Source organism: Ostrinia furnacalis, unplaced genomic scaffold, assembly GCF_004193835.3.
Source record: "Ostrinia furnacalis isolate ACB-3 unplaced genomic scaffold, ASM419383v2 OfSCF5404, whole genome shotgun sequence".
NCBI lineage: Eukaryota > Metazoa > Arthropoda > Insecta > Lepidoptera > Crambidae > Ostrinia > Ostrinia furnacalis.
Genome location: NW_021135643.1, coordinates 57,008 through 84,237, shown reverse-complemented (window position 1 = coordinate 84,237; position 27,230 = coordinate 57,008). Strand labels below are relative to the sequence as shown.

General features: G+C 39.4%; 3 protein-coding genes and 1 long non-coding RNA gene across 4 annotated transcripts; 2 read left to right on the top strand and 2 right to left on the bottom strand.

Annotated features, from left to right (window-relative positions):
- Positions 1-403: 403 nt before the first annotated feature.
- Positions 404-5,012, top strand: LOC114361087 (uncharacterized). The gene is made up of 3 exons (XM_028316010.1): positions 404-606; positions 2,048-2,153; positions 2,604-5,012. The coding sequence occupies exons 1-3, from the start codon at positions 502-504 to the stop codon at positions 2,789-2,791; spliced, it is 399 nt and encodes a 132-aa protein (XP_028171811.1). The 5' UTR covers positions 404-501; the 3' UTR covers positions 2,792-5,012.
- A 145-nt stretch (positions 5,013-5,157) lies between these two features.
- EMC7 (ER membrane protein complex subunit 7) lies at positions 5,158-5,999 on the bottom strand. The gene has a single exon (XM_028316009.1). It carries the CDS (start codon positions 5,871-5,873, stop codon positions 5,199-5,201), a length of 675 nt encoding a protein of 224 aa, XP_028171810.1. The 5' UTR covers positions 5,874-5,999; the 3' UTR covers positions 5,158-5,198.
- A 356-nt stretch (positions 6,000-6,355) lies between these two features.
- Positions 6,356-17,516, top strand: LOC114361092 (uncharacterized). Its single transcript, XM_028316016.1, has 11 exons — positions 6,356-6,561; positions 6,638-6,923; positions 7,974-8,202; positions 9,721-9,884; positions 10,646-10,722; positions 10,807-10,883; positions 11,439-11,715; positions 12,948-13,051; positions 13,955-14,131; positions 15,624-15,744; positions 16,406-17,516. The coding sequence occupies exons 1-11, from the start codon at positions 6,499-6,501 to the stop codon at positions 16,772-16,774; spliced, it is 1,944 nt and encodes a 647-aa protein (XP_028171817.1). The 5' UTR covers positions 6,356-6,498; the 3' UTR covers positions 16,775-17,516.
- Positions 17,517-25,633: 8,117 nt separating this feature from the next.
- On the bottom strand, positions 25,634-26,534 carry LOC114361091 (uncharacterized). The gene is made up of 2 exons (XR_003656568.1): positions 26,495-26,534; positions 25,634-26,415 (listed from the first exon to the last, which is right to left on the bottom strand). It is a non-coding gene; the product is annotated as an uncharacterized LOC114361091 (long non-coding RNA).
- Between the last annotated feature and the right edge of the window lie 696 nt (positions 26,535-27,230).

Genomic DNA, 27,230 nt, shown 5'->3' with positions numbered 1-27,230 from the left:
GAAATGAATCCAACAAAGTATTATCAATATTNTACAAGCCTATTGCGATTGACAGCTCATAAAAAAAATACCACTCCTATGCGTAGTGTAACGGTAAGCGTTACCGCTGACCTTTATCTTAGATCTAAATTCTATTCAGCGGTAACGCTAACCGTTACAGTAGCGCAGTTGGGTAAAAAGTATGAAATGGGTCTACTCTACGCTGAAAGCCTAAAACTTGCGCGTTTGCCCGCTCTGAACGGCCTGCGCTTTGCGGCGGATATCAGCTACGTGCGCGCGTCTTTGTGGCTCATGGCGTGCGTATGACCCCCGCTGTGAGTGTAGAAACCTATCTTGCTCATGCTTAATATTCTTATTCGCACTCGCGCGAGCGTGCGCGGCCCTAACGTATGCTATTTCTGTCACACACGTAACCTTTCTATCCATTCCAGCTGGAGCCTGCTCTCGGAGTCTCCTCGCTCGGGCCTAGCAGTCCTGGACGTGGGGATCCCGACAGGCTACATGATCCAGCAGCAGCGGCTGGACGCCTACGTGCTGTCGCGGCGCGTGCGCACGCTGCAGCGCGCCAAGTACACGCCCTCCAAGCTCACCTTCTACTTCCACTACGTGAGTACACGCGCCCGAGGCCTAGACGGCGGATGACGCGGGAGCCCCACAGGCCACATGACCCAGCAGCAGCGGCTGGACGCCTACGTGCTGTCGCGGCCAAGTACACGCCCTCCAAGCTCACCTTCTACTTCCACTACGTGAGTACACGCGCCCGAGGCCTGGACGGGCGGATGACGCGGGAGCCCCACAGGCCACATGATCCAGCAGCAGTGACCTAGGGCTGCCCTGCTCGGTACTCTGATACCGCAGATACATCTACTCGGACGGTGAATATGTCAGACTGGCCGACTCGTATTTCAGGGAACGCGAGTTCATTCCCGCACCGCTCAACATGATCTGGCGCGTTCAACGCTCAATATGAATCAGAGGCTCGCTGCAACTGTAGATTCGTGGCTGTTTTTATTTTTATTGCACTTTAGTACGTCTGACCAAGTAATACGAAAGGATTACTAATGTTTGGCCAAAAAACGTTTCCCAAATTATCACATGGCAAACAACGTTTCGCAAATTTTCATTTGGCAAATTCTCATTTGGCAAAACAACTTATTGCAAACTTTTAATTCGCAAATGTCTTTTTTGGCATATTATTGTTTAGCAAATTATTGTTTGGCAAAGTATGTTTTGCCAAATGTTTCATTTGGCAAAAATATTTCACGATAAACTATTTACAAAATAATTTGATTGGTGCATAGAATGGAATACAAATTAGCTTGTGGTTATTATTTTGTTTAGTGGGTAGTTAATATAAAATTTGTTCTAAATTTATTTTCATATTTCATTATTTTTATCGAAACTAAATGATTAATTAACAATAGAGGTGATTCTAGCGCTCGGCGGCCGCTGCCGCGGCACGCTTCGCTCGCCTTCGCGCGTTAAGGGTCACTGTTCTAACCTAACCTAACCTACTATTTTCTGCAAAACCTACTTTCGCATCCATACTATTTTCTGCAATCTCTTTGTTTTACATAAAATTCTTGTGAAAACCATGATCATTTGCCTTGTGCTTTGATTTGTGGGTAACGGTGGGTAAGCATGTGAAGTGTCAATTTGACCAAATAAATTATTTGGGATATAATATTTGGCAAAATAAAACATTTGCTATATAAACATTTGCCAAGTAAAATTTGACCAAATGATAATTTGACCAAATGAAATAGTTGCGAAAAGTACATTTGCTAAAAGTTCATTTGGGAAATGAAACTTTGGCGATAAGTTGTTTGCGAAGTGAAATTTGGCGAAAAGTAATTTGGCCAAACGGAAGGATACCAATACGAAAGTACCCTCTAAAAACGGTAGCAATTCCTATAGGACGTGCGTCTGAGTTTCAGTATCATTGAAAACGTGAAACTGCACTATAATATGAAAAAATACATCATTACATACACGCTTTTTGTTGTGTTTTTACCCAAGCTAACTAACACGCTTATGCGTCCCACAGCTGGACCACGAGCCGACGTGCGTAAACTACACTATCGAGCGCTGGTACCCGGTGGCCAACATGTCCAGATATCTACCCGTGCGGGTCTACGACTATTACGCGCCTGGTAAGTTTACTTTATTTATTTATTTGGAAACTCAACAGCTTTGTCGACAAATTACATGTTATAGAGCTAATATAAGTGTATAGGAACAGCAGAATAAAATGATCTTATTTGTAATTTTAGGTACCAAAAACAGTATTAAGAATTGGTCCAAAAATAAAAAATATTGCAAACAAATCATAAAATCAAGATGTGTTAGTTGGCGCTTGGCGAAGAGATAGCTTTCATTTATTTTCCTAATGATATTGTTACGTCATGATAACATCAAACAGAAACATTTTTGTTTACAATCCCCATAGTACAAACACTCAAAGTAGCTTAAAAGTTCGCAACTCGTCTTTGTTACAATTTGAATAAGGTTGTCATCTTTTTGGCCAGTTTGGGTCTCACGAACTATTTCACGCTGACTGTACTATCGTATGTGTTTATTAAAGTTCTGAACCTATCCCGCAGAGCGGTACAACGAGTCGATATTCGATGCGCTGCCGACGTACCTACTTAACATCTGCGAGGTGTGCGGCTCCTCACAGTGCCCCTACTGCGCCATCTACAACGCGGCGGCGCGCGCCTCGTCCGCTGTCCTACTAGCATCCACCGCCGTCGTCGCCTGCCTCGTAACGAGAGCGTTGGCCGCGCCCTAGCACACAAACAGAACTCGACAACAGCGGGGCTACTCCCAAAAACGTTATCCAATTTCGAATGCTGCCTTCCCTCGCACGTGATGAAATGCCAGCATGAGCGACAGTGACAGATAGATCTGAAACTACGTAAACAGCGATGGAGTAGCCCTGCAAATGTAATACGACCGAAACTTTTAATGCTAAACGGAACATACTCCACCTGCGGTCCGGTATGAATACAGGTTTTCTGTTGACAGTTTTACACCTAAGTAATTTTATAGATGGCTCGAGCTAAAACCTGTGTAGACCTATTAAATGTCACTGCTTTAAAAAGCATCAAAACTACTGTGTACATCCTCTGGTATTGTTGTCAGAAGCGGTAAGTGTAACCAATTATAACAACTGCCGTTAATGATTGCCACACCATAGCCGGTGGTTTTAAGGTTCAGCCAAACACCAACGCGATAACACGCGATCAGCCGACTAATCGCGTTGGTATGGCTGAACCCTTAGTAAACACCACGCTTATTCGACATCACCTTACTAAACCTTGCGGTAAACAATATAATATGTAATCATGTCTAGTTTCATTTCGCGAAGGCGAGTGGGCTCTACGCATGTTTTAAGAGTATGCTGATATGAGATGATCGATCTTAAAAATGGCAGCCCAAAATATTTCGCGTAAACTGTATGTCACGCGCAACTAGATTGGAAAATTGATATTTTTACAAATTCTTGAAGAACTTGAAGAAATTAGATAATATTAACGCGTACAATACTATCGATTGTATTCGTAACCAGTGATACTAAAATCTGCATAAAATTCTTATTAGAAATTAAGGACTAATCGTGAAAACTGTGTGACAATTTGTTATTTACCTAATTATCTGCGATAAATTATTATTTGTGTTTCATTGGAACTTTCCAAATTATTTTTAATTTTAGTATTTCACGCCACATCTGGCCTAAATGTATTAATATTTAGTATGTTGGTATATTGTAATAATATTTCTGTTATTAACCACCGTTTAAGATTTAGTTTATTGAATCAAAATTGCTAAAAACTTCCATGTGTAGCATTTAATATTGTTGTAATAGTAAATATATTTTTGTTGTGCTGGACATTAACAATACTTGCTGTATGTAGTGAATGCTTGTTACCAGTTGCAGCTCTGAAGTAATCTCATTGCAATTAAAGAATCTTATTTTCTTCTCTGTTATCTACCTTTTCTGCTGTATCAGGTGATTATTCCTTATTCCATTCCAAACTAGTAGTAGTGTTAGATGTTAAGTAGTGTTCAGTCTAGATTTATTTTCCATTTTGTTTTGTACAAAACCTGATACTTCTATCAAGTATTCTATAGATTCTTCTGTGAAATTTACCCTAAAATTATGTACCATTTACAAACAAAACTTCCATCTTTTGCATAGTCGGTGCTCTGAACATTTCAGCTTGCTTATCCACATAATAATAATCGGCAGCTACATATCAATATTTGAAATCTAAATTTTAATCATTTAATGTAAAAGCATTTGATGCAGACAAAAGAAATTACATGAAGTTATACCCATGATGCAATAAATCAGTTGAAAGTAGTCAATATTTTTTATGTAAATATTTTGGATATTGAGTAAAGATAGTGTAAGTGAAACTTAATTATGAAATGTGAATTATATTTTTAGTAAAATGACAAAAAATCATACCAAAATTAAATATCACAAAATATCAAATGCCTTACTAGCATAACAATGGAATTGAGTATGATTATATTCTAAAATTTAAAATAGTGGAATCAAAACATATTTCACAAGATTTATTTAAGTAGTGTATAAGAAATGTATTTTATTTTGTATCAATTGATATTTATTACTTTATCATTTTTGCATGCAGTGCTACGAGGAATGATATTTGACAATATATTTTTATCATTATATTAAATGGCTGAATGTACCATTATGTACAAATGTGCCCGTCCAAAATTCAATAACTTATCATGATAGAATTAAAGAAGTCTATAAACTTGGAGAGATAGTATTTTAAGGTCATAGATGTGTAAAAAACATGTTACTTAAGTAGTTTCCGTCCAAAATTACCCATGACTGATTTCTTTTTTACTTTTGTATGTATTTGAGTGTAATATTTTTTCTTAAGTTGTTACACAAACCAAGTTAATGTAATTTTGGTGAAATCTCATTATTGACATTTACATAGATTTATTTCTAAATAAAAAACTTAAAAGTATTCATTGTTTCATTGCAAATACCCATATTCTTTCTTACAACTCAGTTGCAGTAGGTATTCCTGAGAAATATTATTCATAGGTTAACAAACAAACATAAATTCAAATCAAATAATTTATTTCACAATAACTTATTCACTATACCTACTACAGAAGTGTGATTAAAATTACTAAGAAAACATAATACATTACTGTCTCTTCTTAACCTGCTTTGCCTTAGCATTGGAGGCTTTTGCTGTGGATCCTCCACTGAACAGTGACGTGAACATCTCCGACATCTCTGGCATTTCACCCATTTTCGCCAAGTTGCTTATCTGCTTCAAGTCCTCTTTGGTTTCTGGGTCGTTCATCATCTTGGGCAAGATCATAATCAGCAGCAGAGGCAGCACCATCATGATCACCATGGGGTTGAATAAGAAATCTGTCAGTCGCCATTGTTCCCTCATTTGGAAGTATCGGAAACGAGACAATGGCTTCATCCGCAGAGGGTATGGTACTTGAATCACCTGAGATGTTTGTATGAAGTTGACTTTCCTAGCCCTGTATTTGCCCTTGGAGTTGATTTCTACTCGGACAGGCTCATACATGTAATCTGGATGGACTATTTCTACCACATAGGAGCCTGATGGTACATTGTGAATGACGAACGTGCCATCATCCCTGATGAAAGCAATGTACTCCCCACCGTTTACGTGCACCCTTGTGTCCACCTGCCAATTGCTTGAGTCTTGATCATCAGGTGGAAATACTCTTCCTTCAATGACATATCGACCATTTCCAGTGTCTTCCTCAACAGAGTTTGTGACGCAGTTAACGTAGCCTGCTAGCGTTATAGCTAACACACAGAGAGCGATAGGCTTCATAATATTGTTATTTTAATACTGCTAATTGAAACCAGCTTCTTAATACTTTAGGATTAATAAAATATTCGGTATTTTGAGAAAATTTCTAAATGTTCGTGTTCGTGACAATTATTTGACAATGACATGACATTGACAAAAACCAGCTGTAATAGTGCTGTCCACAGAATTGTGTTTTAGAATACTAGGTGGGGTTTATTGATAAATACCTAATACTAAGTTAAACGATACTCATACGAGATTTTTTCTTTATGTTACTTAATTTAAGAATAAAGAATGCACTATAATTCTATAATGAGGAACATAAAATGATACTGATTTGAATTCACAGCAAGTAATCTTTGAATAACTACTTTTTTATCATTTTAAATCTAACTACTCTACGGAGCTAGTATAGATATCACATTCTGGAATTGTTTTTAGACAGACATAGACAATAAAGAAAAACCGGTTTTTAGTTTGTCAAATATCGATTTTCAAATTTACCCAACGTCTGTCAGTCAAATTGTTATTTGTCTATGTTTTTTTTGTAAACAAATTGTTTCAGCGACATGTGGTCGTGGTGTAGCGATTAATTTGATTTCATGTTATTTATTTGTATAAATCGTGATAAGAAACAAGACAGACAATGTCTGGATACCTGGAAGTGAAATATCCTTTCAAGTCAAACCTGGGTTTGAATCCTTTCAAGGTGAGTTTCGTTTTGGTTTGGAGCATTGTTTGTGATCATAACACGGTGAAACGGTTTGTTTATTGTGCTTCGGCAGTCGTGGAAGAGACAATGGTGCATTCTGAGGCCGAGTCCGAGTTGTTCGGGTGGCGGGTCGCTGGCGGTGTACTGCAGCGAAGCGGGCGCGGCTGCGGGTTCGGTGGAGCTGCCTCCTGGCTGCGTGGTGCGGCGCGCGAAGTCCCGCTCGCGGCCGCACGCCTTCGCAGTGTTCGCGGAAGGCGAGCCACGCAAGCCTCGCATCCTGCTGGCGGCGCCAACGCTCGCTGATGCCCAGGCGTGGATGGAGAAGATCAAGGATTTGTTGAACAGCAGCAAGCTACGCGGTGAGTCTACCTTCAATTTGTTTCATTTGTCTACCTTTCATTCAAGTTCTCATCAAGTCTAATTAATTCCATTGCTGTAATGTTCGTGAAAATTCAAATTAAATTAGATGTAGGTATTCAATGAATTCAATTGAAAATACTATCTTCAAAATACTCAAAGCGTGTGGTATGCTTGTCACAGTAATCCTTGATGTTGGTATTGTGGATTTGAACTTAAGAGTTCCTAGTTCGTCATATCATATTGAAGTCACTGTAAATAATTTATTGACATTCTAAATATTTTTTACGAGTTTAATGTTCCTTTAGGTGTCTAACATTCCATGCTCTATTTATTTGTCCATGGCCTAAATGTTCAGTAGGACTTGACGTCAACCCATTGAATGCAAATGCACATACATTTAAATGTGTAATCATCCATGGCTCACTGCATGGCATCCAAGGTGTCACTATTGTGTTCATGCTGATTGTAGCCTTTGTGCAGGTTAATGCACCTAAAAATATTTTTAATTACTTTGCATTAATATGCAATGTTAATTTATGTTAAATATTCCATTTAGAATAATCAATCCTATTAGGACCAAATTCAAAGTAAATAAAACTAGACCAACCAAAATAAGTTTTTTCTTTGCAGTCACTACAATGCAGTGACTTGTTATTTTAAACTGTATTATTATGCTGACAGAAAACCTTATTACTAAATGATGCGATCAAGTAGCAACATAGTAAAATTTCAAGGGTTTAATATTGCATAGATATAATTACCTCACTTAAATCCAGCTAGTTTTCCCTGTTGTTTCATAAGTTGAAATACCAGTTCCTGCTCATATGTTTTTTTTTACCAAAACCTGCAATCATCATGAACAGTTAGGTCATCTGTTGTTACATCATTAATTGTTCACATTTCCATACTAAATTATATTGTCTTTAACATTCATTACTGCAATCTAATTTCAATGTACCATTGAATGTTCTTTTGTATTGCACTGACAATATCACTCACGTATACAAAAGTGCATTCTAATCATGCTTTATCATCGCCCCATATTGCAGGCACTGAGACATTGCTCAAAGACTCCTACTCGGTGACCGTTGTCACGACCGAGTTGTCTCGCAAGTGTGGGATGACCGCTGACAGCCTGCTGAGACTGTCGTCTAGCGGCCTCCTAGTATCCTGTACCCAGAAGCTTGGCTCGGTTATAGAGTGGAAACACATAAGTGATGCGCAGCTGGTCACTGAGGCTGCCGATAAGAGCCAAGTGTGCATTGTCACGGTGGATAGGTTTGTTCATTTTGACTAAGCACATTTTGCTGCTAGACACTGAGTTTTCGGCATTGCAACATTGCTTCACCTTCAAATAATTAAATATCTATTAAGACAACAGAATACTATACCAGTAAAGGTGACTATCTTTTCGAATATTATAGTGTACAGTTATATTAATTTAAAAACTTGGTTGTGGTGATTCTAATACTGAAACAAAAGATATATTCCTAACCAGGGTCTCAGGTTTAATCATGTATAAAATTTCGTTTTCTACTAATATTAAAGCATAATCACAGCACGCTTCCTGTTTTCCACTTGTCCACAAATCACGGATTTGGCGCATGTATGTGAATCACTCGTTTTTTCTTAGCATTCTGTTCATGCATGCTAAAAATACTTTTGTTGGTTCAGTGAGCTTGCAGACACAGTTACTTACTGGTACATATTGCATTTTACTTTGTCTTGTTTTATATTTTGGTGTCAGATTTTATTATAAAAATACAGCCTGTGTTGGTGTGGCTCTAAGTGATCAACAAAAACGATGTTGTTTTATGCTCAAAGCAAAGGCGATTTTTTCTTATACATAACTGTGGAAAAAATCTGTGGGTTTATTTTATTTTCTTCTGCATGCATTGAGTGTATAAGGTATGTTCACATTGTTATGAGGCGTGCACGGAGTATGCGAGACAGCCAAAAAGCCCAAGCGGATTTGAAGTTATTGAAGTGAGTTAAAAATCGGATTCGTTGTTCGTGAACAAACAACATTGCTCGCGTTCGTTCGCAGACATTCACCGAGCTCTCATCCGTGCATCTTACGTAAGCCTACCTATTTCCAAATTTCAAATTTAATTCTAGTTTATCAATGAAATATCATTTTCCAATTAGGCAGGCTCTATCTGTATAAGCACTGCTCGATCTGGCGTTATACACAAACTCAACACAACGCATTTAGTAAATCTACGTTGGTATAGTTCGTTTCATCCACGAAGACGAGCGGGGTCGAGGGAAGCGGGGGGTGCGGGGAGTTTGATCCGACCAATCCGAGCGTCATTGTTGGCATTGGCAGCGTTGCAATTGGATAGTTGTCCGTGAGTGCGCGCGCAAGCTACAATGTTGACGCTCGGGCAGGGTACTCACATGCCATGTAGCACGTAACGTAGCATGTAACGTAACCAACCATCAAGTGAGTACGGCTCGTCCACGGTCATCGCGTATCTGGCTGCGAGCTCCTGGATCCTACTGCGAGCCGCTTTTGTGCTCGCAGTGATACCGCCACTCGGCGGGTCGCTACGATCTCCCTGCGAACCACGCGCGAGCAGCTCGCAGCGGGCTCGTGCCTACGTACTCACTTGATACAGTATCTGATACATTACAGGCTACACGGCTAGATGAGTACCCTGCATTGGATTGGTCGGATCATGCTCCCCGCACCCCGCGTGACTTCGACCCCGCGCGTCTTCGTGGATGAAACGAACTATACGTACTCTCTCATTCTAATTCAAGTCATAATGCCGATCAACCGCTCGCTTCCAGTGAATACCAAAGCGGCGGCGGCCAGCTTAAGTTCGCGAGCCCTCTGGCGACGGAGCTGGCTTCAGCGTTAACGCGGGCGCTGCGGGAGCACCGGGCGAAAGCCGCCAAGCTCAGCCGCAGCGAGGGCGATCTGCGGTCTTCGATGAGCAGCGACTCTGACACAGGTATGCCCGTAGACCTAACTATACCAAGAACTTATTACACGACTTAATTCCTATTCCACCAGCCCCCTTCCATTACCGAGGAACCAGACGCAGGTTAGCGTACCATGCCTACATTGCTGACATTCCACCAGCTCGCATTAAGCGTTTCGATAACTCTCTCTATTATAATGCGAACACCTAGGGACTGGAACTTCCTGAACACTATAATCCGGGCAGATATGTACCATCCTAGACTGCATCTCACTTACGGACGCTAAATTATATAGATCCTGGCTGCACAGCAGTTGCAGTGTTGGAAAAGAGAGATGTTATTAGTCCCATTTAGGGTTGCCAGGTCCAAAAACACAAAAGCCGGACTATGTGCTTCATTTGGCCGGACTTTTTACCCTAAAAGCCGGACATGCGACGACATGCAATTAGTGAGCTCACGAGTGAGTACTATCATCATCGGTTGCCTAACGTCCTGATGCATGCGTGCCTTATTTTGTGGCTCGACTTTCGCCTGGCGCGGCAGTCAAATAAAAAGCCGGACATCGGTTATTTTGGCCGGACACGCAATCAAAAAGCCTAACTATACTTAGGCTTTATCCGGACGCCTGGCAACCCTAGTCCCATTCATACCTTGTTCGGCTTTCCCGAAAATGCGTCGCCATTTATTTCTTTTTCGCACGTCTTATTCGTGGAGCCATCAGTCATCTAGAGTCCCAATCATAAATAATTTGGAATTATTTTTGGATGAAGACATTGTGGATTATTTTTAGGTGAAATCCGCCGGAGTAGCTGGTACAGCGGTCCGTCTGAAGTTTCCTTGGATGACATCGATCTTATAATGTCAAAGGTGGGACCATGATTTTGTTTATGGGTTAATTACTTAATTTAATGCTTTAACAACTAAGTTTTAAAGTTCGTTTTCGCGTGGCAGGAGGCGGCGCGAATGCCGCGCGGACAGCTGGCGCGCTGCGCCGGCGCACCGCATCTGGCGCCTGCCCGTGACGATAGGTGAGCCTTGACATTACTATGAGGTTTCACAGTGCGCGTAGACGCACAGGGTGACAAATAAACCGATCACAGAGCTTTATTCAATCTCGTTTGATTTGCTGCTTCACTTAAACAAGTATCGTTTGTGAATACGGGCGTAAATCTCTGCTACTAACAATCTAATAACAACATTCGGGGCTTCGATGTTAGCGGCGGGTTATATCGGTGCAGTTTTAGCTTTCATTCGTTGAAGTGAAACAGTTCTAATTAAAAAATATAACACTATCACTTATTTTTATAGCTTTTTTTAGTCTTATTTTACACGTTATAATACGAGTCATCAACTTACAATATTGCAAATATTGGATATTCTAAAAAAATATATTGGAAGAATAAAAGTTTATATGAGGTTAAAATGTTAGATGTTAAAATCTGTTGTTGCATTTATAAAAATATTATTACTACATATTAGTTGCTTTTTTTTACATAGGAAGTTTGGTAAAAGTAATATTAGCTTGTGATAAAGATGTGAAATATCTTCACCCAATATTCACACCCACCAATATTTAATCCCAGCATGTGCGACCGCCGCTCGCTGGTATCCATAGCGTCGGGCATCTACGAGGAGATCCCCGACCTGCCCACCGAGGCCGGCGAGTCCACAGAAGTGACCAGAGAGTCCACAGAAGTGACCAGAGAGTCCACGGAAGTGACCAGAGAGCCTACCGAAGTGACCACTGAGGCTAATGAAGTGACCAGCTCGCCTGAAGCTTCGGACGTGTATTGCGCGATGGGTCGCGACGTGGTGGACGCGCCTCGCCGCATGCTCAGCGCCGCGACTATTGCAGCTGTGGTAAGTCTTTGTTCACTATTTGTTGGGGAAGTTGTTGATTTCCTTGTAGTAAATTCCTAAAAAGGTTTTTTTTTGTAAAAATTGTTATGAACATCACACAACATTACAGATGTGTGTAACGTTGTGGCGGCACTATTCTTATGGGAATTCATGATTTTATCTTCCTGACAGTACAATGTACTAAAAGGAACCTTGAGAGAACGAGGAGGCTCAATTTTTATCACACATCGCTCATTGACAGAGTATATTATTGGCAGTAACAGCTTGGAGTTACGCCTATGGCTGCAGTTTCCTATACTTGCTATGAATACCTATTACATTTAGCACAGTAGCCGAAAATCATATATTTATTAAACCTTTAACCTTTATCTCCTGTTATCCGCTGGAGGTAAATTGAACTTTAACTTTGAACTCCTCCTATGTTCTTCTGATTAATTTCGTTGCGGGTCCAATGACAGTTTAACTTTCCCCCGGGACAAACTTGACCTTCATTGGTTGGGTTTTTGTGGCGGTCAAGCTGTAGATCCTGGCTACACAGGAGTTGCAGTGGTGGGAACGAGAGGTGGGAATATTCCCGTAACACCTTTGTATGGTTGTTGGTTGGTTTGGTTGGTTGGTATGAACATCGACGATTTTGTGAAGGTCGCGGGAGGTGCCTGGATGCGAGCGGCGCAGGACCAGTCTTCGTGGAAATCCTTGGGGGATGTCTTTGTCCAGCAGTGGACGTTTTTCGGCTAAAACGAACGAACCAACGAACCTTTGTATGGATATCTATAGCAGCGGTTCCCGAATGGTGGTCCGCGGAACCCTGGGGTTCCGTGGAAAGGCCGCAAGGGTTCCGTAAAAAATATTATCCCACGTTTCGTGACCGACATTGTTCGCTCGCACCGACTTGTTTGCGTACAGGGGTTCCGCTAGGAAAAGTATAATCAATTAGGGTGCCTTGGCAAAAAAAAATTGGGAAACCCTGATCTATAGTTTGGTCTGCGAGCACGTAGAATTTTGTCCAATGACCCCAAGCTACCCATCCTTATCGCTCGCGCGTAATTATGTTGCTGTTGCGCTCGCACACTCGCTGCGGGCGCCCGTCGCACAGTCGCGACAGCAATATAATTACGCGCGAGCGATAAGGATGGGTAGCTAGGGGTCATTGGACAAAATTCTACGTGCTCACGGACCAGGCTTTATATTGATTTAAAATGTGAGTTAAAGTTATGAATGACTGTATGCAGGTGGCGGAGGAGCCGACGTACGAGTCGGTGGTGGAGTGCGTGTACGCCACCATGCGCCGGCCGCGCCGCCCGCCGCCGCCGCTGCCGCCGCGCGCGCCGCTCGGGTCAGTCCCGCTGGCTTTTACCAGAGTAAATACAAATGAGTAGGTCATCTTCGTAGAAACGCACCGAGCGCGGTTTGTATGTGAGCGCGCCAATGCGGCGTGCACGCACACACTGACAAAATTAGGCGCAACTCCCCGCTTAACCCCGCTAAATTTTATCAGTGTGTGCGTGCGCGCCGCATACGTATTGACGCGCTCACATACAAACCGCGCTCGGTGCGTTTCTATAAGTATATCTAAGTATTCTATAAATATACTCATTTGTATTTCTCTCTCTGCTTTTACTTATTTACAATAAGAACTATAGCATTGGTTCCCAAACTTATTTCAGACGCGCCCCCTTTCGTACATACAAANTATTTATTATTATTGGGCGTATCGAGCAGTCTGGAATGCATTCTCTCAGCGGTCGCAGGTTTATTATACTTAAATACACAGATGGCTCGCGCCCCCCTTTAAAGGTCTTTGCGCCTCCCCTGAGGCCTGTTAAGTCACTGTCACTTGTAGTGGCGAAGACTGGACCAACTGGTGAGCGCTGAAGCAATAGGAGGCATCGCATTTGCACTCACAAGGATTGCGGTACTGTAGTGTATGTCAATCGCCAGTGGTACCAACTTAATGTGAAAACGATAGTCTTCATAAAGTAGTCTAGTGTAATGGTGAGAGAACCCTACTGAGGGCCAAGAAGTGAAGCTGCGGCCCGTTTGTGTCGGGGGTACTTCACACGTGAACGATACATCTACTCGTATGCTGCTCCACACTCGAATGTAGAAAGTTGTTTATAATATTTTAGCAGTACCAAACATCGATTTAAAAATCCTTTTTTAATTAGAATTTATTCATAAATATAAAAATCGCAAAAAATAGCAGATAAAACCAAAACCTAAAACCTGTTCCCCCCAGGACAAGCAAACTGGGATCATCCTGGAACTGCCGCATGGGCGCGGCGGACGCGGTGACGCGCCACGGCTCCCTGGGTTCGCTTCCCATCGGGTGCGCGCATACAAACACCGCTGCCGAGTGTAATACTCGCACCCTGCCTAAACCTGACAAGAGCAAGCAGGCTTTCAGCGTGTTCAGGTTAGTTCTAAAACCATAATCTAAAACTTATCCCCCTAGTAGAAGCAAACGCCGTGGTTGGCCTAAGCAAACTTGGCAACGCACTGTAGCAGACGATACGAAGAAAATCGGCACGACCTACAGCGAGATCAAACGCGAAGCTTAATACCAAACGCGATGGTGACTGTCGTGGACGCCTTCGGCCCCATGTATGGGTCATAGGACCTTAAGTAAGTCACAAGCTAACTAGGGTCATCCTGGACTGCCGAATGGGCGCACACTAACCCTGTGGATTGTAATACTCGCACCCTGCCCAAGCCAGACAAAAGCAAGCAGGCCTTCAGCGTATTTAGGTAAGTTCGAAATAGAGCTACAGAAATCATTTTTGTAGTGTAATTTGTTGATGACAATGATTTACTCCCCGTTGATTTTGATTTCATTTATGAAAGATGAACTGTAAGTATTTTTAGCTATTAGCTATGTTTTACGAAATCAAGAAAATACATAAATTTGAACATGGTAAGTCTCTCCTTGCCAGAAGGGCATACCCACTAAAAACCTGACGCTTGCCCTCGGTGAGCCAATCGGTGGGGAACGCAAGACGGAGACGCAATGCGGAACCCAAAGCAACCAATGCGGCCTATAGACCCTACCAGACACCCCCGTATCTAATAACAGAGTTCTAACAAAAAAAAAACTTAGTCTATAGCTGTCTTCTTCTTCTTTTCGACAACAAACCTACACAGTGTCAGCCCAAAACTCCGCCACAAGAGTGGCGTTGTTAATAGCACCACAGAATATTAATAAGTACTACGTACAGAAGTTTTACTTCGCGAAGGTATTTAAAAAAATGTATGCTCAATGTCATTAACAATATGGTGTAATTTAGCCTGTCTCAAGAGTCAAGCACCATTTTGTTGACAAACGTCAGTGATCGGCACTGCGCCGAAGCTATAGATGACCCACGCTGAACTGTCCCGCCAAACTCAATGACAGGGGGGCGCTACCATCGTTCAACTATATGGTTTCCAACATGGCAAAAATCTGAACCAGCGATCCGGTATTGACGGTGGCGCCCCACTGTCAATGTCATCGACAGGACAGTCCTGTATTTTGGAACTATATAGGGCTGACTTCGGTAAAATGATGTGACGTGAGGTGCCAAACTGCGGAAAATGGCGGAGGAAATACATGATTTAGCATGAATTATCATGAATAATATTAACTACTTATTTACCTCTCAGTGTCTTGAGGCAACTTAAAAAAGTACATTCTGTGTTTTTATTATTATTTAGCCAGTTAAATCAGTATTTAGTACACCATTTTCTTTATTTTCTTCCATCATACACAAGAATACGCGTGCGTGAGTCAATGTTCGCTCTTCGCTCGTATGTGAGGCCTTGTCGAATAGTATCCTGTAGGTGGGCCATCGTGCGTGTTTTGTTTTCGATGTAAATTCGCGGAGATGAACAGGCCTGATACAAGTCTATAGCTGTGATGTGTTTTTGTGCAGGAAGCGCGTGACGAGCGAATCGCGCGCGTGTTGCGCCAAGGACGCGCGCGACAAGCAGCCGCAAGGCAAGAAGAAGCGCTTCGACTTCACGCCCACCAGGGACATCTTCAAGAGCTTCAAGGTACGTAGGTGTCAGTGGATACGGCGCCGGAACCTCTGCTCCCGTATAGAGCTGTGCCGCGTTCGCAAACTGTTGAAATGGGATTAATGCAGAATGTGCACTTCGCAAAATTTCCAATTTTCTATCCAAATGTTAAAGTTGAAGAGTTGTTTCTATAATATTAGTGCGCATTTTGCGACGCGCACATTCAGCGTCAGACTCGTTGAAATGGTAGCAACATTCCGAAACATGTTCCCATAGAGAGTGAATAGATCAGAACTGTGGGTGGTTACATGCCTTAATTTTTACATTGACTTCTGAGAAATGTGTCAACTTTCACAAATAAATCTAAGATACAATTTTTCTATAACCCTGAAAATCTATTATGTTCTTTAACTTTTCAAACAACTTTTATGTTGGATTCTTAGTTGCTTTGAACACAAGAAATAGTCGATTGAATTGAGAAATAAATACGAGTAAATGACAGCACAAGTTCCTCTACAAAATCTATTTGAGGAATCTTATGTTAACAACTTAAACATGATGTCAACTATCTACATGCTAATAACATTAGCAAAACTATTTGTTCGTCAGTTTTCTCTGACGTTACGTCTTCTTAAAAGGAGATCTTATTCTTTACATCTCCGTATAATCGTAATCAACTTCTATTTTTCTATTTCAGGTGAGTCGCAAGATGAAGAATCTCAAAATAACCACCGGCCTCGGCAAAGGCGAAACGAAAAGCTGCGAGTTCCTCGATGAGACCGAACCCATCGCCACCAACCGCTGCTCCAAATCCGTCGAGTGTTTGGAAGACAACGACGAGTTCGACGATTTCGACGCCGACCTGTCGATAGAGTTCAACGACGACGCGGTCACAACACTAGCGCTGCCGCAAGAGATTGTCGACTTGATAATACGCGGCCGAGAACAGTTCAAGATACGGTTGAAGGATGCTGGTGAGAGTGACTACTTGCCAATGTCTCCAGGGTTGCCGCCGCCTCCCTTAGGGCAGTATATGACTATGTCGCCGCGCACCAACCTGGCTTGAAATGTGACGTGAGGTGTGTGATATTTTGGTTACTTTTGATATGAATCGATGGACGGAGAGAGGCAGCTTCGTCGATCAGAATCAAAGTCAGCAAAATTCCAAGTATAAGAGTACCACACTAGTTTTGTTGAGCGTCAGCAAAGATTTTTCAATTTTGAATATTAAAACAAAGATTTGAAATAATTTGTAACATCGCTAATGTAACATTCCTTACAAACAGGAACCTGACGCTCGAAAAACACTAGGGTAGGCATACTTAGACACACAACTCAAACGCCTAACAATTTTAGTTATTAAAAGCAACATAACCTAAGTCAATAAACACCATCATTGGCAACTTTTGGATATAAAAATCCTTACTGAAGTTTATATTATACTCTTTTACATAAAATGTGTGTTGCTGACTTTGTTTCTGTATAATTTTTGAGACAGATGTTATCGATTTTAGCGGCATTTTTTGCCCAATATGTACGTAATAATGTACGTTATTTAGTATTTTGTTTAAAGTTTCAACGGTCTAAGACGTTTTACGCAGTGTGTGGAAAAACGTGTTGTTCATCAATACTGCTATTGTTGCTTGGTTCTTGTACAAAGCTTTTGCACTTTTGATGATACTGCTACTGGTTTTCACTGAGAAATATTTAATACAAAAGGTCCTTGATTCTGGTCAAATACTAAAGCCCGGTCCGTGAGCACGTAGAATTTTGTCCAATGACCCTAGCTACCCATCCTTATCGCTCGCGCGTAATTATATTGCTGTCGCGACTGTACGACTAGCACCCGTAGTGAGTGTGCGAGCGCGATAGCAACATAATTACGCGCGAGCGATAAGGATGGGTAGCTAGGGGTCATTGGACAAAATTCTATGTGCTCACGGACCAGACTATACCTACGGATAAAGTACCTACCGTCCTTTCTATTGATCTCATAACTTATTCTTGATTTACTTTAAGCCCGTCTGGAACAGTTTTATTGTGATCAAACCTAACTCATGCGTGAGTTCATGAAAAAGCATAAATTCAAAGAATCTGTTCTTTACACAGCTTGACACAAGACTTAAATTAAAACAAATCGTTGGTATATTCCTTCAAAGTTCTACAATTCTATTGCATTAATCCTGAACACTACTTAGTCTTCTACGTTTGCTATAATGAATGATGTATTTACCGATAACCAAGCGATTAATATCGTCGTGTCGTGATGGTTTCTCTGACGTGTCGTATAATGTATGAAGCGATTCCGGTGTGATGCGTCACGATACATAGACAAATATAAATCCGGCGAAACGAACGTCCAGACGAAGGATAGCCTCTGCGTGAAGTAGCTAGTCAGAAGTGCAGCAACTTTGATCTCCCACCGAACTTACCAGTTCACTATACATAGTTACATACAATATACCTTAGAAGCGTATATTTTTGATACGAACTTTGTCGAGATATAAACTTCCTATATTGGCCTAACTAAATCGTGTTGGATAGACAATATTATTATTTACATTACATATTGTAAACTCGTATAAAATATACGGTCAGCAACAGCAGAAGTAGGTACTGTTGTCAAACTCAATACTCGTTGATATCAAAGAGATGGTGCGAAAATGGGGATCAATCAGTATTTTTCATTATTTTTTGTTTTATTTATGTTGTTAAATTCAGTAAGTTTACAAGTTATGGTTTTGACAATTATACAAAGAATATACTTTTACAGTTTAAATGGGGCAGTTGACAGCAAACATCAATAATTAGAGGGAATTGCTTCTCCAAAAGAACACTTCATTCTGGCCTTAAAACCAAAAAAAAAATGGTATTAAATCAACCTCAAGTGCGATGGTTTGCAATTGTGTTGGGAAAAAGCTATGTCACACAAAATATAAGTGAATCGCGTTTTGACAGCTCCTAAAAAGAGTTTCAAATTATTAATTTGTGGTGTCAACTACCCTATATTCAAATCCGCCTTCTCGCCGTCTATTTGATATACAAACTTATTATGTAAGTTTCGACTAGGTTGTAAAGTATTTTTAAAAGCACATTCAATAATGAACTAACCATTATTTAATTTAACTATTATCTAGGAATTCTAGATATCCTCTCCCTTAAATCTATGTTTTAAAATTGGTATAGAACATTGTTGAGTATTGAACTAACTTCTATAAGAATAAGAATAAATTTATTACTTAGTAAAACTTAGCCTATATACATTTTCTATACAAGCTATTTGTACAGCTTTATACACGTTTTTAACTATTTTGTAACTACTTATTTGCTGATTTGCTTAAGATTGTGTTCTCAACCACCGATAAGTTACGGAAGAGTCGAATAGCATAATCACATGCTTTGAGCATTGAAAATGTATATTTTCATACATCATTGATGTATCCGAAAGTGATATTTATCGATGTAATAGCGATTTGATGAAAAAGGCGAAAATAACATGCATATTATTTACTATCAAATGTTGCAGGTAAGTATTAAAGACTAAGAACGATCAGTTCGACGTTTTCCGCATTGATAAATACTCATTAAGTATTATTGAAAAAATATATAAAAAAATACATAAATATGATCAATTAAATATGTAACAAGCCTGCAAAAATATGACAATCAATCTGCATGGCGCAGATAGCAGCTGTCCATTTTAAACTTTTATGAATAACAGGCTGTTCCTGCAATAATTGAGTCGTCTAGTTTCAAAACCCGCTAAAACGCTCCTGCAACTAATTTCTGTTTATATCTCTAAATGATGCTACTGCAATTTTCTCATCATACTGTTCAATCATTTTCGATCAAAATACACTAAAAGACTACTAAACTAGCACTTAAAATTAGGTTTGTGTTACAAACTCCGCTAAAACGCCGTCCGTTTCTTTCAAAACCCTCTAAAAGTTGATTGACCAATGGTAGCACGGTATTTTGGTCACGTGACTGCGAAATCAGTATGGAGATTTTTTTATAACGTGGTTGCTTCATAATTTGCTCTTATCAAATCCCGCTAAAATACAACATGTCCGTTTCAAATCCCATTAAAACCGAATGTTCGTAACAAAATACGCCAAAATGAAAATAATTTTCATTATAATTCAAATTATATTTAATTTAAAGATAAATAGCAATTACTGTTAGTATTGCCAGATGACAATAATAATTCGTATCATATTTTTTTTTGCCTAAGGCCAAAGCTATATGGATAAGCGGTTTTTTTCAATTTCTCGAAATCTTATCAAAATCGTTTTAGCGGGATTTGAAACTAGACGCCTCAATTACTGCTTTTAATGTATTTGTGTAAAGGCCGAAAACGATAAGAGTAAAGCTGATGCGATTAAACCCTGAATTTATATTATTATGTATTTACGTCACGCTATTAGGGCGCTTTCTAATTGGACAGGTTGTGTCAGGTATAGTTATAATGTCGAGCCATTTTTTATGAAAAAATATTGCTGCCACTGCGCCTTCGATATGTGTATGGGACAGCATTAGGATACTGGTCTAATTAGAAAGCACCCTTAAAAGCCGTCTGCTACGTCACAGTACGGGTCGGTAAAGCAGACTTGTGATTGAGGAAGATGTTAGAGTAGGCGCACACAGTTGATTTTTCGTCGGCCGATAGTTTAGTCGGGCAGTTGATCAGTATGGGAATGTATGGGAGTGCACACACTACGCCGATTCGATTTGGCCGATTCTTCATACAATTTGAAATCGGGCACAACTATCGGCCAACTAAAATCAACGGTGTGCGCCTACTCTTACTGTTCGTGAGCGGTGTATTCCGAGCCTGTAGTAGCACTGTTTTAGTATTGTTGAGTTTGTGTAGCCAAATTGTATTTTAAGGGACCTGGTTTCGTAATTGAAACTGAATGTAGTCAAATATTTTGGTGTCTGCGGCACCAGACACTAAACGGCCTCCAGCCTGCTATATACTTTAAATGGTTGACACTATCTACCAAGAGCTAACTGCTGGTGTTGTGTAAGAAAAGTTTTGTGTCCAATACCTGCTGATATTTACTCTTGCTAGTTAATCAGGGGTGAAAAGGGCAAGAACATATTTAAATAAGTAGTAATTTACTGTAATTAATTGAAGAAATCAGGGTTTCTTCAAAGCAGGTTTTGAAATGCTTAGTGGACTGTCTCACCCATTAGCCTGCCCTTTCTCCTCCTGTTAAGATTAGAGGCCAGTGATATGGATATTAAAGACTGATAGTCCCCATGACTATGGTCATAGTATTAACATAGATCTGATTGTATTTGTGTCTGGTGCTGTATACACATTGGGGTGGTTTTGGATGTATATAAGGATTAGTTAAAATATATGTATATGCTGGATTAGGGAAAGCACTGCCAAATGTTAGGCGTAAGTTGAAGACCGTACGGTTTGATGCTCATAGGTGTAAAGAGAAAGTAGGATATGTCATGTTTTTGAGAAAGACTGAAGGGCAAGACTAGCTAAAATTTTGGAGAACTTTATATTTAAGTGGTATTAAAAGTGTTTTGAAAGGAGATTGTTTGCATGTCTCTTCAAAGATCTACTAAGAATTTCCAAGTTGTATCGATGTGGACAGATATGCAAACAGCGTGGTTAATATATTATCCTATGTGTAAGAAGGCAGCTAGTGTCGTGTTGTCTTCGAAGACCCTGTAACTCTACGGGCCTACTCCGCGAAGCAAATTATGTATTAAAATATTCTAAATTAAAAAATGTAATGATCAGTGAGCGACAATGTTCGTGACAGTGTAAAAACACGAATGTCTTCAAAGACAACATCGCTATACGTATACGGCTTGATTTGCGCTAATGTGTTGTGATACTTTACTATTACTTGTTATAGAAACATTTCTATGAGCTTCATAGCTTTTGTTGATTTTAACGACTTCTATCTAGTGTGTTGATATGAAACCAAATATTGGACGAATATTTGATAAGTTTTGTATTTGTCAGTTTGTGTGTTTAGTCAAAGCAGTATTTAGCAGTTTTCTTTTGTAAACTTGTAGTTTCGTTTTCGTAGCTTTCACATAGTGTAACTTAGTGTAAGATCTCTACCGCATTTACTTTCTGACCAATTATTTAACTCTAGTACCTAAATAGTTTATATTCCTAATAGTTTTAACGCTGTCTGATAAATTTGAAATGATCTCTGATTAGTCTTCAATTTTTATTTATTTACTTTAACCATGTAAAGGTTTGCTTCTGCGCACCACAGCACTGTAATTAAATGTATTTTCTTTTTGTTGTGTGGTTGCGACGTCTCTTCGATATTTTTGCTCTGGTACTGCTCAATCTAAGCTGGCCCATCTGTGGAGTTTTGTTAATTTTCTGATTGCCACTTATCCCGATTACAATGAATTTTAAAAAGTAGGTTAAACAACTTCACGCTGTTCTAAATTGCAAATGGTATTTTGTGAAGCGGTTCTGTATCTTTTTTCCTCACTATTTTATTGACGAGTTGCTCAAAAAGCAATGGTTCTGGGAGGTAGAAACATATTGTAAAGTGTGGCAGCTTGATTGTAATTATTAACAAAAATTTGAGAAGATTTTGCGAAGGACCAAATTTTTTGTTTAGTTTTGTTTTATTAGTTTATTTATTGCAGCAGTGTCAATATGCATTGTGTTATCCAAATAAAAGTTTGTAAGTGTATTCCACTGGTTTTATTGTCAAACCCCTTATTTAAAGCCATAATTGTATTGATATATCTTTAGTTAATAAAATAAGATATAATTTCGTGATAAAACTTTAATAAACCAAAATAAAACAATACAGCACACAAAATATCACAATAAATTGCAGTGTCAATATAACAATTTGCATTGCCTTCGTCTGTTTACACTTAATACTATCTAACCCACACACACACTCGGTCTGCACTCTCACTATTGGTCCGTACAAAATGTGTGAGTGATGCAAATTATTTTTATGGTGTTTTATCGTGAGATACGATTGATTCAATTTTGCAAACTGTGAAACTGACCGTCCAAAAATAATTATTTTTGAAACGTCAGTATGTGACTGATTCCTGACCAAATGTGTGTGGGAATCGCTAAGGCCTACCGCTGCGTTATTTAACACTACTGATGATTTGACAAAGTTCTTGATACATTGCACTTAAACCTTCAAACAAACCATATTTTGAACCCTATAGCTTTGTGTTAAGGTTAAACTTTCTATACCCATTTAAGAGTTTAATAATTTAAATATGCAAACGCAGCGGCAGGCTGTGATGTATGACTAACCTAACACCTACACCAAGGTGCAAAAAATGCTCATTTTCCGTGTAAAATCTACTTCATGATGGCACAGCACAGTTACGTATCTGAAATGCACATTATGAACGAAACAATATTTTTGCCGAGATTCTTGAAGGTAGCACATCACTTAATTTTTATTGCAAAACGCACCTTAATACTACTAAATAAGATGCCAGTGTTTACTTTGATGTGCCGTCGTACGTTATGCCTTTATAATACTTTTTTTTATAATTGGATGATGTTTTGCAAAAGGGTTCTAAGTGACAAATTATGAGTTCAGAGAATCATAGGATTGTAAAATTGTTTTTCTCTCTCTTAATTAAATAGGCAATGTTTTTATTACCAAAAAAACTGATAGTTCCTATATTATGCTTAACACCATCCATTTGTGTCAGTAAAATCCACCAAACCAATATGATTGGTCAGTATTATTTTGACCAAAAACTTTACTAGGAGTCCGACCAATGCCGGTTTCGTTATTTCGAAATATGTTTAGGTATATTATTTATTAGTTTGACTTATGTGCTAAATACACAAGTGTTATTATGAATTATGATTAGTGTAAATAAAACTATATAAATGCTTGACTAAAATTGACTTCAAATGCATTGATTGCTCGTATTATGGTGAGGTATATTTTAATGTTAGTCGTGATTAGCATCGAAAAGGCTATTTAAAAAAAAATCTATCATATTTTTTTCCAGATCTTTTGCATCAGAAAATAAATAAAAACGTAAATTTGTTGATTGAAATCCGGTTACAAATCCAGTCTCGCGGCAATCCCAAAATCAACAAAATATTTTTCTTAAATTAGTCGCAGGACCCAAAGTACTTATAAAATAAATATTTACACCAAAAGCATTTCTTTCACTTATAATAATAGTTATTTAAACATAATGACTCGCGCACGTAACATACACGTACACACATCACACCACAAACGTGTTTAAATCTATAAAAGTTGTTCTTATACTTAATTGTTTTAATGGACCTAGAATATCTAGAAACTAAATGTATTTTTTTTAACAATTCATAATTTATGTTTTTCTTTTTTGTTTAGCATATACAGGGTGGCCAAAACAGTGAGGTCTAAAAGAAAAATTTAGATTCCTTACATCAAGGTGTACCTAAATCACCCCCATGTATATTATACGATTGTGCTTAGTTTAGGAGATAGAGTTAATTTTGTGATATTTTAAAATTTTATGACCTAGTAGGCTTTAAACATTTTTATCTTTTTTTTGGATTGACTTTTTTCGGATTTCTTTTTTTCAACAGATTTTTTATGAATTGCAGATGTTTGAAAAAAATAATCACCTTCCTATCTTTGATTCAAGATACAAAAGTTTTGCTAGAAACATTAAAATTATGCTTTTATCAGAACACTATCAAATTTTCAACTTAAAAGTTTAAGTAAAAAAAAGAATTTCCATAGGTCCAAAACTATTTTAAAAACTTCGCCGTTTCCTGAACATTCATAATGATACAAAAAAACATGTACTCAATAGGCCACTATTTCCTGTAATCGGTCCACTAAAGTGGTAAGTCGGAGATTCCGTTACATGTTTTTGACTTTCTTAGAGTGAATTAATATTGGGAATCCTCTAAGTTTACATTACGTAGAACAGATTTAGAGCAAAAACTGGACAGAACATGTTTTTATTCTCAACGAGGGAGCTCTTGCCCTTCATCACACTTGGTGGAAACTGATGATTATGCTGAAGGTGGAAGGGAACTTCAACTACAAAGGAACTATGGCTTCCTACCTCCAAATTCCGGAACACATTGTTATTTTAAGTAAGTTTTGATGAACTTAAACCAAATATCCCTCCTTCTTCTTCTCACTGTAGTAGGTATTTCAAGGGTAATAGTAAAATGTAACAACTGCCTCTGTCTTCAAGTGGTAAGAGGTAAGCTTCAGAGGTCCCGGGTTTGATTCCCAGTGGAGGTGAAATTTTCTGCTCGGTTTGGTTGGTGGTAGGGTTTGATCTAAGTCTGCCTGGCTAGCAACTCTATTTTCCTAAGTCTGTCACTATAACAATAATGTTAATAGCATTACTGTATTCCGGCATTTGGAGGTAGGAAGCCATAGTTCCTCTGTAGTTGAAGTTCCCTTCCACCTTCAGCCTAATCATCAGTTTCCACCAGGTGTGATGAAGGGGGGCAAGCACCGGCTTGGAGGTGAATGGCAGACGCATCCCTGGAACCATTGTCAGGTAACAGGTTGACCTCCGCAGAATGATGATGCCTGCCAATGCCCAAGATACGCTCAAAGGCAGCTTCCATAGAATTTGCTGAATGGATGGTCATTTGACTTTGTTGTTCTTATTACGCTGCCCTGCCCTTCATTTCTAATGAATTTTATAATTATTGATTTATTGGTCGTCAAGGGGACAAGGGACTGATTTGGAATCCTTGGCTTTTTGTTCTAAATCGAAAGGAGTTATTTTGAGGCTTATGTATTTGCTTTAAAGATAATAAGATGTGTAGGTAAAGGTTACTTACGTATTCGTATTTGACGATTTGTAAGAACTAATTTAATCAGTCTAAGCAAATAAAGATAGTATTATGTTTTGATTTTGCTTGAAGTGACCGGCTAGAGAACCAAGGTCGGATTATTTTTTGGATATCACCAGTACGAGCACAGGGTGATTTTGCCGAACAAAAATCCAGCACTGGGAGGGTGCTCCTCGCACAATGCTTATTAGGAATTTTAGCCAGGATACGCTCGTGACATGTTCAAATTCAAATTCAAAAACGTTTATTGCATGTCACATTACAATTTAAATTATGTTGTTGCAAAATAGAGGTATACATGTTAGATGCACTCAGCACATTTTGTCATACTTATTAAGCTTCTTGATTTGCAAAAAACATTAGAATTTAATAATTCAAGCTGTAAGCTGGCTCAGTGTTAGGGGTGGCCGCCCAGTCTACTAATAGTTGTAGTTTAAAGTGCTTTGTTGATGTGGTAAAGCATTTGTAGGTGCTTTATTTTATGAGCATAATGAGCCTTTTTAAAGGGTTATTTATTAAGAAAATCGTACCAGAAAGAGTTATCGTTCGATTGTGGTGATGCTAACAACGTATTTTGATTGGTAATGTTTGCGATTGGGGCTGACGGGGCCGCCGTTAAAATTGTATAAGATGGTTGTGAGTACGTTATTCAATCTATTTATACAATATAGAGATTCGCGAGAATGCTCATTTGATCGAAAAGAGTGTTAAAACTATCAGAATCCCACGTACCTCGTTTCATCCGTTATGGATCTCGCCGGGGTCCGAGTTTCTCCGGTATCCGACGCTCTGGGTCCACCTGCTCGTCGTCCGGAAGACACTCGTCCCCTTTGGCGCCAACCACCATCACGTACATGTCGTTCGCGGTCACACACGCGCGGTCAATTGCACTTTTTAATTTTAAACTTAGTATAAGAACGTTGAGAAATAAATTATTTCAGTAAAAATCTGAGCAGAGTTTCTGCTTACGATGTTGCTAGTTTGGAAGTTAAAGACGCTATGAAGAACTCCAAGCAAGCTCGCCCCCAGGTGACTAAAATGGCGGCAAACGGAAGTAAGTCAAATCAATTACTATTAAATAATTGCGGAAATGACGTCAATTAAGGTATAAAATGGTAAAAAAATACACCGGAAGTAGACGCATCTCTCTCACCAGATGCTGTGCATCGTCACATGCCGAATAATATATAATTATTTAAACAATAGTACAGAAGATGCATTGGAATACCGGCAGGAAACGGGACACTAATGACCGCAATAGGCTATTTGACTGGTTTCTGAAAAGCACTTGAAAGTTTGCAAAAGAAATAATCAGTGTCTAGCCAAAATGTTAAATTACAATATCGTACTGGCGGCATGTAAAGTAAAAATAAATAACAAACTTCAGGGACGTGAGTCGAGCGGCAGTCGATAGCTGGCGATGATGGTGCCACGCATTATTTTAGATTTCGTAAAACCCAAACGACCAAAAAAATCATAGTATATTTACGGATTTTTGGGATCTATTTTGATCGTTCGCTTTGAGAACGGATATCCAGAGTAGATATCAATAGTATAAGTCTAGCGCTAAACTCATTCAATGCCTGAGGCACGAGAGCGACACGGGGGTGTGACATTGACATATTGTGACGTGACAAAGCATATGATTCAAAAGGAGATCTCGTTGACGTTTGACGTTACAAAAACACCCTCCCGTGCCGCTTCT